We start from the raw sequence: 19,532 nt of genomic DNA, 5'->3' as shown, positions 1-19,532 counted from the left end.
CGTCAGATACTGTGGAACCTGCAACCCAACTATCTTCTTCTACATCTACAACACCTGAAACTACAACCACAACAACTGTGAGAACCACTGTGTCTACAGTAGAATTGAGTACATTCACAGCTTTGACACTATACAGCACAACTAAAACGTCACAAGAATCTACAACAGTGCAATCAGCCACCACAACTGATACTTCAACTACAATAGAATCGATTACAATAAAAACTGTGCCATCTAACACATCACAGAGAACGTCTTATATATCTACATTGCCAAGTACAACAACTACTCCAACCATGACCACCATAGTGTCTACAACAGAATTGAATATATCCACAGCTTCATCCTTAGACACTACAATACAACAAACAACTCTAACTACATCAGAATCTACAACCGTTGAATCAATCAACCAGACTCAAGCTAAAACAACTGTCTCTTCAACTACATACAAGACACCAACACTAGTCACAACAACAGAAATGGTAGAACCAACAACTGAATGTCAAACAAGCCAACTTTCTTCTTCTACATCAACAACTGAAACTTCTGCTGCAACAGAATCACTGACAACAACTGTCCCTTCAACCACATCCCAGTTAACAAAACTAATCACATCAAGAGAAATTGTGGAACCTACAACGGAAAGTCAAACAAGTCAACCTCCTTCTTCTACATCTACAATGCCTGATTCAAGCACAACTGAAGCTTCTGTTACAACAGAATCACCAAAAACAACAGTCTCTTCAACCACATCCCAGTTAGCACAAATCACATCAAGAGAAATGGTGGAACCTACAATTCAAAGTCAAACAAGCCAACTTCCTTCTTCTACATCTACCATGTCTGATTCAAAATCCACAGAAACCATGAAAGCCACTGTATCAATAACGGAATTAGGTACCACCACAGCTTCAAACATAGACACTACAACACCTCAGTTTATCACAACTGCAGCAGAATCTACAACCCTTGATTCAGCTATAACAGAATCACCAACTACATCAACGGTCTTTTCAAGCACATCCCAGTCAACTACACAACTTACAACAGATAAAGTGGATTCCTCAACTAAAGGTCAAACAACCCAACTTTCTTTTGCTACATCTTCAGAACCCGAGACAACCATATCTACAGTAAAAACCTCTATACCCACAACCGAAATGAGTACCACCAAATCTTTGACATTAGACAGTACAACAACTCACTCAACTACAACTACAGCAGCATCAACAACATTGCAGCCATCGAGCACAACTGAAGATTCAGCTATGGCAACATCAAGTACTACCACAACTGTTCCTTCAACCAATTCCCAGAAAACATCACAACTCACAGCAACAAAAACTATGGAACCTACAACTGAAAGTCAAACAAGCCAACTTCCTTCTTCTACATCTACAACGCCTGATTCAACATCCAGAGAAAACAGGAAAGCCACTGTATCAATAACAGAATTAAGTACCACCACAGCTTCAAACATAGACACTACAACACCTCAGTTTATCACAACTGCAGCAGGATCTACAACCCTTGATTCGTCTATAACAGAATCACCAAGTACATCAACTGTCTTTTCAAGCACATCCCAGTCAACTACACAACTTACAACAGATAAAGTGGACTCCTCAACTAAAGGTCAAACAACCCAACTTTCTTTTGCTACATCTACAGAACCTGGAATAACCATATCTACAGTAAAAACCTCTATACCCACAACAGAAATGAAAACCACCACATCTTTTACATTAGACAGTACAACAACTCACTTAACTACAACTACAGCAGCATCAACAACAGTGCAGCCATCGAGCACAACTGAAGATTCAGCTATGGCAACATCAAGTACTACCACAACTGTTCCTTCAACCAATTCCCAGAAAACATCACAACTCACAGCAACAAAAACTATGGAACCTACAACTGAAAGTCAAACAAGCCAACTTCCTTCTTCTACATCTACAACGCCTGATTCAACATCCACCGAAACCATGAAAGCCACTGTATCAATAACGGAATTAAGTACCACAGCTTCAAACATAGACACTACAACACCTCAGTTTATCACAACTGCAGCAGAATCTACAACCCTCGATTCAGCTATAACAGAATCACCAAGTACATCAACTGTCTTTTCAAGCACATCCCAGTCAACTACACAACTTACAACAGATAAAGTGGATTCCTCTACTAAAGGTCAAACAACCCAACTTTCATTTCCTACATCTACAGAACCCGAGACAACCATATCCACAGTAAAAACCTCTATACCCACAACAGAAATGAGTACCACAAAGTCTTTGACATTAGACAGTACAACAACTCACTCAACTACAACTAATGCAGCATCAACAACAGTGCAGCCATCGAGCACAACTGAAGCTTCAGCTATGGCAACATCAATTAATACCACAACTGTTCCTTCAATCAATTCCCAGAAAACATCACAACTCACAGCAACAAAAACTATGGAACCTACAACTGAAAGTCAAACAAGCCAACTTCCTTCTTCTACAGCTACAACGCCTGATTCAACATCCAGAGAAACCATGAAAGCCACTGTATCAATAACGGAATTAAGTACCACCACAGCTTCAAACATAGACACTACAACACCTCAGTTTATCACAACTGCAGCAGAATCTACAACCCTCAATTCAGCTATAACAGAATCACCAACTACATCAACGGTCTTTTCAAGCACATCCCAGTCAACTACACAACTTACAACAGATAAAGTGGATTCCTCAACTAAAGGTCAAACAACCCAACTTTCTTTTGCTACATCTTCAGAACCCGAGACAACCATATCTACAGTAAAAACCTCTATACCCACAACCAAAATGAGTACCACCAAATCTTTGACATTAGACAGTACAACAACTCACTCAACTACAACTACAGCAGCATCAACAACAGTGCAGCCATCGAGCACAACTGAAGATTCAGCTATGGCAACATCAAGTACTACCACAACAGTTCCTTCAAACAATTCCCAGAAAACATCACAACTCACAGCAACAAAAACTATGGAACCTACAACTGAAAGTCAAACAAGCCAACTTCCTTCTTCTACATCTACAACGCCTGATTCAACATCCAGAGAAAACAGGAAAGCCACTGTATCAATAACAGAATTAAGTACCACCACAGCTTCAAACATAGACACTACAACACCTCAGTTTATCACAACTGCAGCAGGATCTACAACCCTTGATTCGTCTATAACAGAATCACCAACTACATCAACTGTCTTTTCAAGCACATCCCAGTCAACTACACAACTTACAACAGATAAAGTGGATTCCTCTACTAAAGGTCAAACAACCCAACTTTCATTTCCTACATCTACAGAACCCGAGACAACCATATCCACAGTAAAAACCTCTATACCCACAACAGAAATGAGTACCACAAAGTCTTTGACATTAGACAGTACAACAACTCACTCAACTACAACTAATGCAGCATCAACAACAGTGCAGCCATCGAGCACAACTGAAGCTTCAGCTATGGCAACATCAATTAATACCACAACTGTTCCTTCAATCAATTCCCAGAAAACATCACAACTCACAGCAACAAAAACTATGGAACCTACAACTGAAAGTCAAACAAGCCAACTTCCTTCTTCTACAGCTACAACGCCTGATTCAACATCCAGAGAAACCATGAAAGCCACTGTATCAATAACGGAATTAAGTACCACCACAGCTTCAAACATAGACACTACAACACCTCAGTTTATCACAACTGCAGCAGAATCTACAACCCTCAATTCAGCTATAACAGAATCACCAACTACAACAACTGTCTTTTCAAGCACATCCCAGTCAATTACACAACTTACAACAGATAAAGTGGATTCCTCAACTAAAGGTCAAACAACCCAACTTTCTTTTGCTACATCTTCAGAACCCGAGACAACCATATCTACAGTAAAAACCTCTATACCCACAACCAAAATGAGTACCACCAAATCTTTGACATTAGACAGTACAACAACTCACTCAACTACAACTACAGCAGCATCAACAACAGTGCAGCCATCGAGCACAACTGAAGATTCAGCTATGGCAACATCAAGTACTACCACAACAGTTCCTTCAAACAATTCCCAGAAAACATCACAACTCACAGCAACAAAAACTATGGAACCTACAACTGAAAGTCAAACAAGCCAACTTCCTTCTTCTACATCTACAACGCCTGATTCAACATCCAGAGAAAACAGGAAAGCCACTGTATCAATAACAGAATTAAGTACCACCACAGCTTCAAACATAGACACTACAACACCTCAGTTTATCACAACTGCAGCAGGATCTACAACCCTTGATTCGTCTATAACAGAATCACCAACTACATCAACTGTCTTTTCAAGCACATCCCAGTCAACTACACAACTTACAACAGATAAAGTGGACTCCTCAACTAAAGGTCAAACAACCCAACTTTCTTTTGCTACATCTACAGAACCTGGAATAACCATATCTACAGTAAAAACCTCTATACCCACAACAGAAATGAAAACCACCACATCTTTTACATTAGACAGTACAACAACTCACTTAACTACAACTACAGCAGCATCAACAACAGTGCAGCCATCGAGCACAACTGAAGATTCAGCTATGGCAACATCAAGTACTACCACAACTGTTCCTTCAACCAATTCCCAGAAAACATCACAACTCACAGCAACAAAAACTATGGAACCTACAACTGAAAGTCAAACAAGCCAACTTCCTTCTTCTACATCTACAACGCCTGATTCAACATCCACCGAAACCATGAAAGCCACTGTATCAATAACGGAATTAAGTACCACAGCTTCAAACATAGACACTACAACACCTCAGTTTATCACAACTGCAGCAGAATCTACAACCCTCGATTCAGCTATAACAGAATCACCAAGTACATCAACTGTCTTTTCAAGCACATCCCAGTCAATTACACAACTTACAACAGATAAAGTGGATTCCTCAACTAAAGGTCAAACAACCCAACTTTCTTTTGCTACATCTTCAGAACCCGAGACAACCATATCTACAGTAAAAACCTCTATACCCACAACCGAAATGAGTACCACCAAATCTTTGACATTAGACAGTACAACAACTCACTCAACTACAACTACAGCAGCATCAACAACAGTGCAGCCATCGAGCACAACTGAAGATTCAGCTATGGCAACATCAAGTACTACCACAACAGTTCCTTCAAACAATTCCCAGAAAACATCACAACTCACAGCAACAAAAACTATGGAACCTACAACTGAAAGTCAAACAAGCCAACTTCCTTCTTCTTCAACTACAACGCCTGATTCAACATCCAGAGAAACCATGAAAGCCACTGTATCAATAACAGAATTAAGTACCACCACAGCTTCAAACATAGACACTACAACACCTCAGTTTATCACAACTGCAGCAGAATCTACAATCCTTGATTCATCTATAACAGAAACACCAACTACATCAACTGTCTTTTCAAGCACATCCCAGTCAACTACACAACTTACAACAGATAAAGTGGACTCCTCAACTAAAGGTCAAACAACCCAACTTTCTTTTGCTACATCTACAGAACCTGGAATAACCATATCTACAGTAAAAACCTCTATACCCACAACAGAAATGAAAACCACCACATCTTTGACATTAGACAGTACAACAACTCACTTAACTACAACTACAGGAGCATCAACAACAGTGCAGCCATCGAGCACAACTGAAGATTCAGCTATGGCAACATCAAGTACTACCACAACTGTTCCTTCAACCAATTCCCAGAAAACATCACAACTCACAGCAACAAAAACTATGGAACCTACAACTGAAAGTCAAACAAGCCAACTTCCTTCTTCTACATCTACAACGCCTGATTCAACATCCACCGAAACCATGAAAGCCACTGTATCAATAATAGAATTAAGTACCACCACAGCTTCAAACATAGACACCACAACACCTCAGTTTATCACAACTGCAGCAGAATCTACAACCCTTGATTCGTCTATAACAGAAACACCAAGTACATCAACTGTCTTTTCAAGCACATCCCAGTCAACTACACAACTTACAACAGATAAAGTGGACTCCTCAACTAAAGGTCAAACAACCCAACGTTCTTTTGCTACATCTACAGAACCCGCGACAACCATATCTAGAGTAAAAACCTCAATACCCACAACAGAAATGAGTACCACCACATCTTTGACATTAGACAGTACAACAGCTCACTCAACTACAACTACAGCAGCATCAACAACAGTGCAGCCATCGAGCACAACTGAAGCTTCAGCTATGGCAACATCAAGTACTACCACAACTGTTCCTTCAACCAATTCCCAGAAAACATCACAACTCACAGCAACAAAAACTATGGAACCTACAACTGAAAGTCAAACAAGCCAACTTCCTTCTTCTTCAACTACAACGCCTGATTCAACATCCAGAGAAACCATGAAAGCCACTGTATCAATAACAGAATTAAGTACCACCACAGCTTCAAACATAGACACTACAACACCTCAGTTTAACACAACTGCAGCAGAATCTACAACCCTTGATTCATCTATAACAGAAACACCAACTACATCAACTGTCTTTTCAAGCACATCCCAGTCAACTACACAACTTACAACAGATAAAGTGGACTCCTCAACTAAAGGTCAAACAACCCAACTTTCTTTTGCTACATCTACAGAACCTGGAATAACCATATCTACAGTAAAAACCTCTATACCCACAACAGAAACGAGTACCACCAAATCTTTGACATTAGACAGTACAACAACTCACTCAACTACAACTACAGCAGCATCAACAACAGTGCAGCCATCGAGCACAACTGAAGATTCAGCTATGGCAACATTAATTAATACCACAACTGTTCCTTCAACCAATTCCCAGAAATCATCACAACTCACTGCAACAAAAATTATGGAACCTACAACTGAAAGCCAACTTCTTCTTGTTAATTTTCCCACTTCTGTTTTAATCACACCAAGTGTAACAACCACAGTGTCTACAAAAGAAATGACAACTTCAACAGCTTTGAACTTAGACACTACAACACCTCAGTCAAATACAAGTACAAAAGAATCTACCACTGTTATAAAATCAACTGAAAGTCAACCGCCCCAGCTTCGTTCTACTACATCTACACCATCTGGTTCAACCACAATAACCATAGTGTCTACAACAGGATTGACAACACCCACAGCTTTGACTTTAGATACTACAGCCCATGAGTCAACTCCAACTACAGAAGAATCTACAACCATTCAATCAATCAGCACAACTGAAGCCTCTGCTACAACAGAATCACCTACAACAACTGTCTCTTCAACCACATCCCAGTTATCAACACAAATCACACCAAGAGAAATGGTGAAACCTACAACTGAAAGTCAAACAAGCCAACTTCCTCCTGTTACTTTTCTTGCTTCTGGTACCACCACACCAACTGTAACAACCACTGTGTCTACAAAAGAAATGACAACAGTTTTGAACTTAAACACTACAACACCTCAGTCAAATACAAGTACAAAAGAATGTACCACCATTATAAAATCAACTAAAAGTCAAACCCCCCAGCTTCCTTCTACTACAACCACATCTGTACCATCTGGTATAACCACACAAACCACAACAACTGTAGTGTCTACAAAAGAATTGACAACACCCACAGCTTTGACTTTAGATACTACAGCACCCAAGTCAACTCCAACTACAGTAGAATCTACAGTAGCATCAATACCAGTGCAGTCAACAAACAATACTGAGGTTTCAGATATGGCAGTGTCAAGTACTATTACAACTGTTCCTTCAACCACTTCCCACAAAATATCACAACTCACAACGACAAAAACTATGGAACTTACAACAGGAAGTCAAGCAACCCATCTGGGTTTAAGTATAACGCCTCTTGCAACAATTACTAAACTTGCTCCTTTAGCCATTTCCCCAATAAGCCCCCAAATCACAACTGTAAAACCTCTGGACTATACAACAAAAAGTCAAATAACCAAATTCCCGTCTACTACACCTACTGCACCCGATGTAACCACGCGAAAAGAATTAAGTAATACTACAACTTCTATCAGAGGAAATACAACTTCACTGACCACAACAACAGCAGAATCAGAAGCTGGAACTTTTAGTATTGCAACAAACTCAAAAACTATGGATGAAGATACAAGCATTTTAGCAAATATATACTGCCGCCTACTCTTCAACTCTTCCACACCCATCACCAGTGACACCGCAGCAGTTAACACTACACGCACACTTCTGTTGTCTTTGTCTGCAAACTTCAATCAAACAATTCAGGTGGAGAATGTGACATATGAACGTAAGTCGACTGCTAGAGTTACAAACTGTCAGAAGATCTTTCTAGATTTTTTCTTAAGTCTTAAATGTCTTAAAGAAAATTGCATATTTTGTTCTTTTCACAGAAATATCAGACACTTCATACTCAGTCATAATCAGCTTAAGGCTAAACAATGTCAGCATGCCAAAGAAAAGTGAATCTGCAAACGACACATATAGCCAAATTCAGGAAACTATTAACAACATGGTAAGTTCAGTTTAATGGATGGTATTTATTTGGAAAATTTCTGCTGAAACTGTCTTTTTAAATGACAAAATTCCCATTTAGCTGAACACAGTCTTCAGTGATTTTGGACAAAGTCCTTTGACTTTCCAAAGTGCAAACTTCACGTAAGTCCTTGCTATTTTTCTGAATGTTCATTTTCTTCATTCTTTATCTAAAAAGCATTACAAACATCTTGATAAAACGGTTACATGGACAACTCCTTCAGATTTTAAATAGTATGATATTGTTCTCTTATCAGGATGAATTCAAATTATATTGAAGGGCACATGGAGTATATCATCCAGGAAAATAAAAGTGGTGAGTTTCTGTTAAATCACTTGTAGCCTGTGGTAGATTTATTTCTATCTTATATAATCAAATGCATATGTTGTATTGGATATGTAGCATGAGTTTCGTTTGCATGAATAACCTTTTTATTATATTCTCTTGATGTGATTGACTTAGCAGCTATGATCAGTACCACTACGGTGCCCCTGATTCCAGTGTCAATCACCCCTCAAGTCAACATGTATGTAAAGTTTTCTATAGAGTACTTTTCCAAATGATGAGCTTATCAAAATGATTTATATTTGATCTGAAACAATGGCTGCTTTTGTTTTAATTAAAGAGTGGGGTCAGCTCTCATCTACGCTCATGTGGTCTTCAACTCTTCCACACCCATCGCCAGTGACACTGCAGCAGTTAACACTACACGCACACTTCTGTTGTCTTTGTCTGCAATTGTCAATCAAACAATTCAGGTGGAGAATGTGACATATGAACGTAAGTCGACTGCTAGAGTTACAGGATGTCAGAAGATCTTTCTGGATTTTATTACATAAGTTTTACAGCTTCATATTTTAGAGAAAATGTCCTATTTTGTTTCTTTCACAGAAATATCAGACACTTCATATGCAGTCATCATCATCTTAAGGCTAAACAATGTCAGCATGCCAGAGAAAAGTGAATCTGCAAATGACACATATAACCAAATTCAGAATACTATTAATAACATGGTAAGTATAGTTTAATGGATGGTACTTATTTGGAAATTTTCTGCTAAAACGCTCTTATATTAAATTACATAAAATTCCCATGTAGCTGAACACAGTCTTCAATGATTTTGGACAAAGTCCTTTGACTTTCCAAAGTGCAAAATTCATGTGAGTCTTGACTAAATACTACATTTACTAAACTTTAGTAAACTTCCATCTACGTGTAAACAGCATTACAAAAAAACTTGCTATGATATTTACATTGACAATTCCATCTGTTCTTAAAAAAATATTGTTCTCTTATCAGGACGAGTTCAGATTATATTGAAGGACACATGGAGTATATAATCCAAGAAAATGATGGTGAGTTTCTGTTAAATCACTTGTAGCCTGTGGTAGAATTATTTTTTATCTTATACAATCAAATACATATGTTGTAATGGATATGTAGCATTAGTTTCATATGCATAAATAACCTTTTTATTATAATCTATTGATGTGATTGTTTGGTTTAGCAGCTATGATCAGTACCACTACGGTGCCCCTGATTCCAGTATCAATCACCCCTCAAGTCAACATGTATGTAAAGTTTTCTATAGAGTACTTTTCAAAATGATGAGCTTGTCAACGTGATTTATTTTTGATCTGAAACAATGGCTGCTTTTGTTTTAATTAAAGAGTGGGGTCAGCTCTCATCTACGCTCATGTGGTCTTCAACTCTTCCACACCCATCGCCAGTGACACTGCAGCAGTTAACACTACACGCACACTTCTGTTGTCTTTGTCTGCAAACTTCTATCAAACAATTCAGGTGGAGAATGTGACATATGAACGTAAGTCGACTGCTAGAGTTACAAGATGTCAGAAGATCTTTCTAGATTTTATCACATAAGTTTTAAAGCTTCACGTCTTAGAGAAAATGTCCTATTTTGTTTCTTTCACAGAAATATCAGACACTTCATACGTAGTCATCATCATCTTAAGGCTAAACAATGTCAGCATGCCAGAGAAAAGTGAATCTGCAAATGACACATATAACCAAATTCAGAATACTATTAACAACATGGTAAGTATAGTTTAATTTATGGTACCTATTTGGAAAATTTCTGCTAAAACGCTCTTATTAAATCACATAAAATTCCCATGTAGCTGAACACAGTCTTCAATGATTTTGGACAAAATCCTTTGACTTTCCAAAGTGCAAACTTCATGTGAGTCTTGACTAAATACTACATTTACTAAACTTTAGTAAACTTCCATCTACGTGTAAACAGCATTACAAAAAAACTTGCTATGATATTTACATTGACAATTCCATCCGTTCTCAAAAAATATTGTTCTCTTATCAGGACGAGTTCAGATTATATTGAAGGACACATGGAGTATATAATCCAAGAAAATGAAAGTGGTGAGTTTCTGTTAAATCACTTGTAGCCTGTGGTAGAATTTTTTAATCTTTTAAAATCAAATGCATATGTTGTAATGGATATGTAGCATTAGTTTCATATGCATAAATAACCTTTTTATTATAATCTATTGATGTGATTGTTTGGTTTAGCAGCTATGATCAGTACCACTACGGTGCCCCTGATTCCAGTATCAATCACCCCTCAAGTCAACATGTATGTAAAGTTTTCTATAGAGTACTTTTCAAAATGATGAGCTTGTCAACGTGATTTATTTTTGATCTGAAACAATGGCTGCTTTTGTTTTAATTAAAGAGTGGGGTCAGCTCTCATCTACGCTCATGTGGTCTTCAACTCTTCCACACCCATCGCCAGTGACACTGCAGCAGTTAACACTACACGCACACTTCTGTTGTCTTTGTCTGCAAACTTCAGTCAAACAGTTCAGGTGGAGAATGTGACATATGAACGTAAGTCGACTGCTAGAGTTTCAAGATGTCAGAAGATCTTTCCAGATTTTATCACATAAGTTTTAAAGCTTCACGTCTTAGAGAAAATGTCCTATTTTGTTTCTTTCACAGAAATATCAGACACTTCATATGCAGTCATAATCAGTTTAAGGCTAAACAATGTCAGCATGCCAGAGAAAAGTGAATCTGCAAACGACACATATAACCAAATTCAGAATACTATTAATAACATGGTAAGTATAGTTTAATGGATGGTACTTATTTGGAAATTTTCTGCTAAAACGCTCTAATTAAATGACATAAAACTCCCATTTAGCTGCACACAGTCTTCAATGCTTTTGGACAAAGTCCTCTGACTTTCCAAAGTGCAAACTTCATGTAAGTCCTGACATTTTTCTGAATGTTCATTTTCTTTATTCTTTATGTAAACAGAATTACAAACATCTTGCTAAAATGGTTACATGGAAAATTCCACCCGTTCTTAAATAGCATGATATTGTTCTCTTATCAGGACGAATTCAGATTATATTGAAGGGCACATGGAGTATATCATCCAGGAAAATGAAAGTGGTGAGTTTTTGTTAAATCACTTGTAGCCTGTGGTAGATTTATTTCTATCTCATATAATCAAATGCATATGTTGTATTGGATATGTAGCATGAGTTTCGTTTGCATAAATAACCTTTTTATTATAATCTCTTGATGTGATTGACTTAGCAGCTATGATCAGTACCACTACGGTGCCCCTGATTCCAGTGTCAATCACCCCTCAAGTCAACATGTATGTAAAGTTTTCTATAGAGTACTTTTCCAAATGATGAGCTTATCAAAATGATTTATATTTGATCTGATACCATGGCTGCTTTTGTTTTAATTGAAGAGTGGGGTCAGCTCTCATCTACGCTCATGTGGTCCTCAACTCTTCCACACCCATCGCCAGTGACACCGCAGCAGTTAACACTACACGCACACTTCTGTTGTCTTTGTCTGCAATTTTCAATCAAACAATTCAGGTGGAGAATGTGACATATGAACGTAAGTCGACTGCTAGAGTTACAAGATGTCAGAAGATCTTTCTAGATTTTATCACATAAGTTTTACAGCTTCACGTCTTAGAGAAAATGTCCTATTTTGTTTCTTTCACAGAAATATCAGACACTTCATATGCAGTCATCATCATCTTAAGGCTAAACAATGTCAGCATGCCAGAGAAAAGTGAATCTGCAAACGACACATATAACCAAATTCAGAATACTATTAACAACATGGTAAGTATAGTTTAATTTATGGTACCTATTTGGAAAATTTCTGCTAAAACGCTCTTATTAAATCACATAAAATTCCCATGTAGCTGAACACAGTCTTCAATGATTTTGGACAAAGTCCTTTGACTTTCCAAAGTGCAAACTTCATGTGAGTCTTGACTAAATACTACATTTACTAAACTTTAGTAAACTTCCATCTACGTGTAAACAGCATTACAAAAAAACTTGCTATGATATTTACATTGACAATTCCATCCGTTCTCAAAAATATTGTTCTCTTATCAGGACGAGTTCAGATTATATTGAAGGACACATGGAGTATATAATCCAAGAAAATGAAAGTGGTGAGTTTCTGTTAAATCACTTGTAGCCTGTGGTAGAATTTTTTAATCTTTTAAAATCAAATGCATATGTTGTAATGGATATGTAGCATTAGTTTCATATGCATAAATAACCTTTTTATTATAATCTATTGATGTGATTGTTTGGTTTAGCAGCTATGATCAGTACCACTACGGTGCCCCTGATTCCAGTATCAAATACCCCTCAAGTCAACATGTATGTAAAGTTTTCTATAGAGTACTTTTCAAAATGATGAGCTTGTCAACGTGATTTATATTTGATCTGAAACAATGGCTGCTTTTGTTTTAATTAAAGAGTGGGGTCAGCTCTCATCTACGCTCATGTGGTCTTCAACTCTTCCACACCCATCACCAGTGACACTGCAGCAGTTAACACTACACGCACACTTCTGTTGTCTTTGTCTGCAAACTTCAGTCAAACAGTTCAAGTGGAGAATGTGACATATGAACGTAAGTCGACTGCTAGAGTTTCAAGATGTCAGAAGATCTTTCCAGATTTTATCACATAAGTTTTAAAGCTTCACGTCTTAGAGAAAATGTCCTATTTTGTTTCTTTCACAGAAGTATCAGACACTTCATATGCAGTCATTATCAGTTTAAGGCTAAACAATGTCAGCATGCCAGAGAAAAGTGAATCTGCAAACGACACATATAACCAAATTCAGAATACTATTAATAACATGGTAAGTATAGTTTAATGGATGGTACATATTTGGAAATTTTCTGCTAAAACGCTCTAATTAAATGATGTAAAACTCCCATTTAGCTGCACACAGTCTTCAATGCTTTTGGACAAAGTCCTCTGACTTTCCAAAGTGCAAACTTCATGTAAGTCCTGACATTTTTCTGAATGTTCATTTTCTTTATTCTTTATGTAAACAGAATTACAAACATCTTGCTAAAATGGTTACATGGAAAATTCCACCCGTTCTTAAATAGCATGATATTGTTCTCTTATCAGGACGAATTCAGATTATATTGAAGGGCACATGGAGTATATCATCCAGGAAAATGAAAGTGGTGAGTTTTTGTTAAATCACTTGTAGCCTGTGGTAGATTTATTTCTATCTCATATAATCAAATGCATATGTTGTATTGGATATGTAGCATGAGTTTCGTTTGCATAAATAACCTTTTTATTATAATCTCTTGATGTGATTGACTTAGCAGCTATGATCAGTACCACTACGGTGCCCCTGATTCCAGTGTCAATCACCCCTCAAGTCAACATGTATGTAAAGTTTTCTATAGAGTACTTTTCCAAATGATGAGCTTATCAAAATGATTTATATTTGATCTGATACCATGGCTGCTTTTGTTTTAATTGAAGAGTGGGGTCAGCTCTCATCTACGCTCATGTGGTCTTCAACTCTTCCACACCCATCGCCAGTGACACCGCAGCAGTTAACACTACACGCACACTTCTGTTGTCTTTGTCTGCAATTTTCAATCAAACAATTCAGGTGGAGAATGTGACATATGAACGTAAGTCGACTGCTAGAGTTACAAGATGTCAGAAGATCTTTCTAGATTTTATCACATAAGTTTTACGGCTTCACGTCTTAGAGAAAATGTCCTATTTTGTTTCTTTCACAGAAATATCAGACACTTCATATGCAGTCATCATCATCTTAAGGCTAAACAATGTCAGCATGCCAGAGAAAAGTGAATCTGCAAACGACACATATAACCAAATTCAGAATACTATTAACAACATGGTAAGTATAGTTTAATTTATGGTACCTATTTGGAAAATTTCTGCTAAAACGCTCTTATTAAATCACATAAAATTCCCATGTAGCTGAACACAGTCTTCAATGATTTTGGACAAAGTCCTTTGACTTTCCAAAGTGCAAACTTCATGTGAGTCTTGACTAAATACTACATTTACTAAACTTTAGTAAACTTCCATCTACGTGTAAACAGCATTACAAAAAAACTTGCTATGATATTTACATTGACAATTCCATCCATTCTCAAAAAATATTGTTCTCTTATCAGGACGAGTTCAGATTATATTGAAGGACACATGGAGTATATAATCCAAGAAAATGAAAGTGGTGAGTTTCTGTTAAATCACTTGTAGCCTGTGGTAGAATTTTTTAATCTTTTAAAATCAAATGCATATGTTGTAATGGATATGTAGCATTAGTTTCATATGCATAAATAACCTTTTTATTATAATCTATTGATGTGATTGTTTGGTTTAGCAGCTATGATCAGTACCACTACGGTGCCCCTGATTCCAGTATCAAATACCCCTCAAGTCAACATGTATGTAAAGTTTTCTATAGAGCACTTTTCAAAATGATGAGCTTGTCAACGTGATTTATATTTGATCTGAAACAATGGCTGCTTTTGTTTTAATTAAAGAGTGGGGTCAGCTCTCATCTACGCTCATGTGGTCTTCAACTCTTCCACACCCATCACCAGTGACACTGCAGCAGTTAACACTACACGCACACTTCTGTTGTCTTTGTCTGCAAACTTCAGTCAAACAGTTCAAGTGGAGAATGTGACATATGAACGTAAGTCGACTGCTAGAGTTTCAAGATGTCAGAAGATCTTTCCAGATTTTATCACATAAGTTTTAAAGCTTCACGTCTTAGAGAAAATGTCCTATTTTGTTTCTTTCACAGAAATATCAGACACTTCATATGCAGTCATTATCAGTTTAAGGCTAAACAATGTCAGCATGCCAGAGAAAAGTGAATCTGCAAACGACACATATAACCAAATTCAGAATACTATTAATAACATGGTAAGTATAGTTTAATGGATGGTACATATTTGGAAATTTTCTGCTAAAACGCTCTAATTAAATGATGTAAAACTCCCATTTAGCTGCACACAGTCTTCAATGCTTTTGGACAAAGTCCTCTGACTTTCCAAAGTGCAAACTTCATGTAAGTCCTGACATTTTTCTGAATGTTCATTTTCTTTATTCTTTATGTAAACAGAATTACAAACATCTTGCTAAAATGGTTACATGGAAAATTCCACCCGTTCTTAAATAGCATGATATTGTTCTCTTATCAGGACGAATTCAGATTATATTGAAGGGCACATGGAGTATATCATCCAGGAAAATGAAAGTGGTGAGTTTTTGTTAAATCACTTGTAGCCTGTGGTAGATTTATTTCTATCTCATATAATCAAATGCATATGTTGTATTGGATATGTAGCATGAGTTTCGTTTGCATAAATAACCTTTTTATTATAATCTCTTGATGTGATTGACTTAGCAGCTATGATCAGTACCACTACGGTGCCCCTGATTCCAGTGTCAATCACCCCTCAAGTCAACATGTATGTAAAGTTTTCTATAGAGTACTTTTCCAAATGATGAGCTTATCAAAATGATTTATATTTGATCTGATACCATGGCTGCTTTTGTTTTAATTGAAGAGTGGGGTCAGCTCTCATCTACGCTCATGTGGTCTTCAACTCTTCCACACCCATCGCCAGTGACACCGCAGCAGTTAACACTACACGCACACTTCTGTTGTCTTTGTCTGCAATTTTCAATCAAACAATTCAGGTGGAGAATGTGACATATGAACGTAAGTCGACTGCTAGAGTTACAAGATGTCAGAAGATCTTTCTAGATTTTATCACATAAGTTTTACGGCTTCACGTCTTAGAGAAAATGTCCTATTTTGTTTCTTTCACAGAAATATCAGACACTTCATATGCAGTCATCATCATCTTAAGGCTAAACAATGTCAGCATGCCAGAGAAAAGTGAATCTGCAAACGACACATATAACCAAATTCAGAATACTATTAACAACATGGTAAGTATAGTTTAATTTATGGTACCTATTTGGAAAATTTCTGCTAAAACGCTCTTATTAAATCACATAAAATTCCCATGTAGCTGAACACAGTCTTCAATGATTTTGGACAAAGTCCTTTGACTTTCCAAAGTGCAAACTTCATGTGAGTCTTGACTAAATACTACATTTACTAAACTTTAGTAAACTTCCATCTACGTGTAAACAGCATTACAAAAAAACTTGCTATGATATTTACATTGACAATTCCATCCGTTCTCAAAAAATATTGTTCTCTTATCAGGACGAGTTCAGATTATATTGAAGGACACATGGAGTATATAATCCAAGAAAATGAAAGTGGTGAGTTTCTGTTAAATCACTTGTAGCCTGTGGTAGAATTTTTTAATCTTTTATAATCAAATACATGTGTTGTATTGGATATGAAGCATGAGATTCGTTTGCATAAATAACCTTTTTATTATATTCTCTTGATGTGATTGACTTAGCAGGTATGATCAGTACCACTACGGTGCCCCTGATTCCAGTGTCAATCACCCCTAAAGTCAACATGTATGTAAAGTTTTCTATAGAGTACTTTTCCAAATGATGAGCTTATCAACATGATTTATATTTGATCTGAATCAATGGCTGCTTTTGTTTTAATTAAAGAGTGGGGTCAGCTCTCATCTACGCTCATGTGGTCTTCAACTCTTCCACACCCATCGCCAGTGACACCCCAGCAGTTAACACTACACGCACACTTCTGTTGTCTTTGTCTGCAAACTTCTATCAAACAATTCAGGTGGAGAATGTGACATATGAACGTAAGTCGACTGCTAGAGTTACAAGATGTCAGAAGATCTTTCTAGATTTTATCACATAAGTTTTACAGCTTGATGTCTTAGAGAAAATGTCCTATTTTGTTTCTTTCACAGAAATATCAGACACTTCATATGCAGTCATCATCAGCTTAAGGCTAAACAATGTCAGCATGCCAGAGAAAAGTGAATCTGCAAACGACACATATAACCAAATTCAGAATACTATTAACAACATGGTAAGTACAGTTTAATGGATGGTACTTATTTGGAAAAAGCCTGATGAAACGCTCTAATTAAATGACATAAAACTCCCATTTAGCTATACACAGTCTTCAATGATTTCGGACAAAGTCCTCTGACTTTCCAAAGTGCAAACTTCATGTGAGTCTTGACTAAATACTACATTTACTAAACTTTACGAAACTTTCATCTACGTGTAAACAGCATTACAAACAACTTGCTAAAATATTTACATTTAAAATTCCATCCGTTCTTAAATAGCATGATATTGTTCTCTTATCAGGATCAATTCAAAATATATTGAAGGGCACATGGAGTATATCATCCAGGAAAATGATCCCAGTGAGTTTTTTTTCATCTGTATTAACATGTGGCAGTGGTCGGTTAACATTTTATTTAGTTTGATTTATTAAAATGCATAAGTATGAGTTAAAGTCCTTCATATTTAATTATTATGTAACTCATTTTGTGTATTGATGAATTTGCTATTTTCATATTTAGCCACACCTTTTACAACAACAACCACTTCAATTTCTACAACAAAGGCAATCGATACCTCAGCAAGCTCGACTGTAGCAGAAGCAACTAGCACAATGATTACAAAGTATGTATTATAATATAGAAATACAGAACAAAAGACAACTAGAACTGTTGTGAAGACAATGTTTCGGGCAAATGAACATAACTAAATTGTATTCTGTCTCAGCCTTTGGTCAAGTTCATCAGTACCAGAAACCACTACGGTTCCTCAGACTGTGTATGTATAAAATCATGAACCTTGTAATCTATCAACTAGCTTTAATAACATGTAGACAATTGTGATGTTCTGTTATGTAACAAAATATTCTGTCATGTAATTTGTAGACTTGGTACAGTTTTGATCTACATCCGACTGGTGTTTCAAACTTTGGGCCCCATTCCCATTGAGAGTGCAGTCCTCAATGCTGCTAACACCCTATTGGACTCTACAGTCAAGACCACCCTGAATAATCCAGTGAAAATTCAAAATGTTACTTATGAGAGTAAGTCTAACATTTAGCAGTCTCTCCAATTTCTTTGTTTTATGTGCTTTTATATAAGATTTTGTAACATTACAGATTACTATACAATATATGTCATTTTTATCCAATTTTCTTCCAGAAATAAACAGCACTGCATTTGCTATCAACTTTGGATACGGCATCAGTAATGTTATAATGTCATCACATTTTACACTCAGAAATGACACATATATCTTAATTGAGAACTCTGTCAATAAACTGGTGAGTAACGTATTATAAATATGAGGCAATAAAAGAATTTCAATTATTCACTATTCTTGCTCTCACCTTCAGCTCAACATAATTTTGAATAGCAACACTGCAGCTCCATTTTCCTTTGGACCTATAAAATTTTTGTAAGTCAACCTAGTGGATAATTTTAATATATCTTATTTCTGAATCATGCAAAGCATTGACCTCTTAACATCTTGCATACTGTTTCCTTACAGGGATGGAACAAATGAAATTCAAGCAGACGTACAATATGTTTTTAATGAGAGTGACATGAAATCACCAAGTCCTTTCTTAGAGGAGATAATGACACT

The 19,532-nt window shown here is 36.7% G+C and overlaps 1 protein-coding gene across 1 annotated transcript in view; it reads left to right on the top strand.

Annotated features, from left to right (window-relative positions):
- Positions 1-296: 296 nt before the first annotated feature.
- LOC114787868 (mucin-17-like) overlaps positions 297-19,532 on the top strand; it is a 75,054-nt gene continuing 55,818 nt past the window's right edge. The window contains exons 1-37 of the mRNA XM_028975772.1: positions 297-8,367; positions 8,471-8,592; positions 8,674-8,735; positions 8,870-8,928; positions 9,076-9,139; positions 9,239-9,393; positions 9,505-9,626; positions 9,712-9,773; positions 9,913-9,968; positions 10,121-10,184; positions 10,284-10,438; positions 10,550-10,671; positions 10,755-10,816; positions 10,955-11,013; positions 11,164-11,227; positions 11,327-11,481; positions 11,593-11,714; positions 11,798-11,859; positions 11,993-12,051; positions 12,199-12,262; positions 12,362-12,516; positions 12,628-12,749; positions 12,833-12,894; positions 13,032-13,090; positions 13,241-13,304; positions 13,404-13,558; positions 13,670-13,791; positions 13,875-13,936; positions 14,070-14,128; positions 14,276-14,339; positions 14,439-14,593; positions 14,705-14,826; positions 14,910-14,971; positions 15,110-15,168; positions 15,319-15,382; positions 15,482-15,636; positions 15,748-15,869. Coding sequence (XP_028831605.1) covers positions 297-8,367; positions 8,471-8,592; positions 8,674-8,735; positions 8,870-8,928; positions 9,076-9,139; positions 9,239-9,393; positions 9,505-9,626; positions 9,712-9,773; positions 9,913-9,968; positions 10,121-10,184; positions 10,284-10,438; positions 10,550-10,671; positions 10,755-10,816; positions 10,955-11,013; positions 11,164-11,227; positions 11,327-11,481; positions 11,593-11,714; positions 11,798-11,859; positions 11,993-12,051; positions 12,199-12,262; positions 12,362-12,516; positions 12,628-12,749; positions 12,833-12,894; positions 13,032-13,090; positions 13,241-13,304; positions 13,404-13,558; positions 13,670-13,791; positions 13,875-13,936; positions 14,070-14,128; positions 14,276-14,339; positions 14,439-14,593; positions 14,705-14,826; positions 14,910-14,971; positions 15,110-15,168; positions 15,319-15,382; positions 15,482-15,636; positions 15,748-15,869 — 11,424 coding nt within the window. The remainder of the gene's footprint in view (positions 8,368-8,470; positions 8,593-8,673; positions 8,736-8,869; positions 8,929-9,075; positions 9,140-9,238; positions 9,394-9,504; positions 9,627-9,711; positions 9,774-9,912; positions 9,969-10,120; positions 10,185-10,283; positions 10,439-10,549; positions 10,672-10,754; positions 10,817-10,954; positions 11,014-11,163; positions 11,228-11,326; positions 11,482-11,592; positions 11,715-11,797; positions 11,860-11,992; positions 12,052-12,198; positions 12,263-12,361; positions 12,517-12,627; positions 12,750-12,832; positions 12,895-13,031; positions 13,091-13,240; positions 13,305-13,403; positions 13,559-13,669; positions 13,792-13,874; positions 13,937-14,069; positions 14,129-14,275; positions 14,340-14,438; positions 14,594-14,704; positions 14,827-14,909; positions 14,972-15,109; positions 15,169-15,318; positions 15,383-15,481; positions 15,637-15,747; positions 15,870-19,532) is intronic.

Source organism: Denticeps clupeoides, chromosome 4 (assembly GCF_900700375.1).
Source record: "Denticeps clupeoides chromosome 4, fDenClu1.1, whole genome shotgun sequence".
NCBI classification, from domain to species: Eukaryota; Metazoa; Chordata; class Actinopteri; order Clupeiformes; family Denticipitidae; genus Denticeps; species Denticeps clupeoides.
The sequence above is the reverse complement of the archived record's forward strand: the minus strand, read 5'-3'. Positions and strand labels throughout refer to the sequence as shown.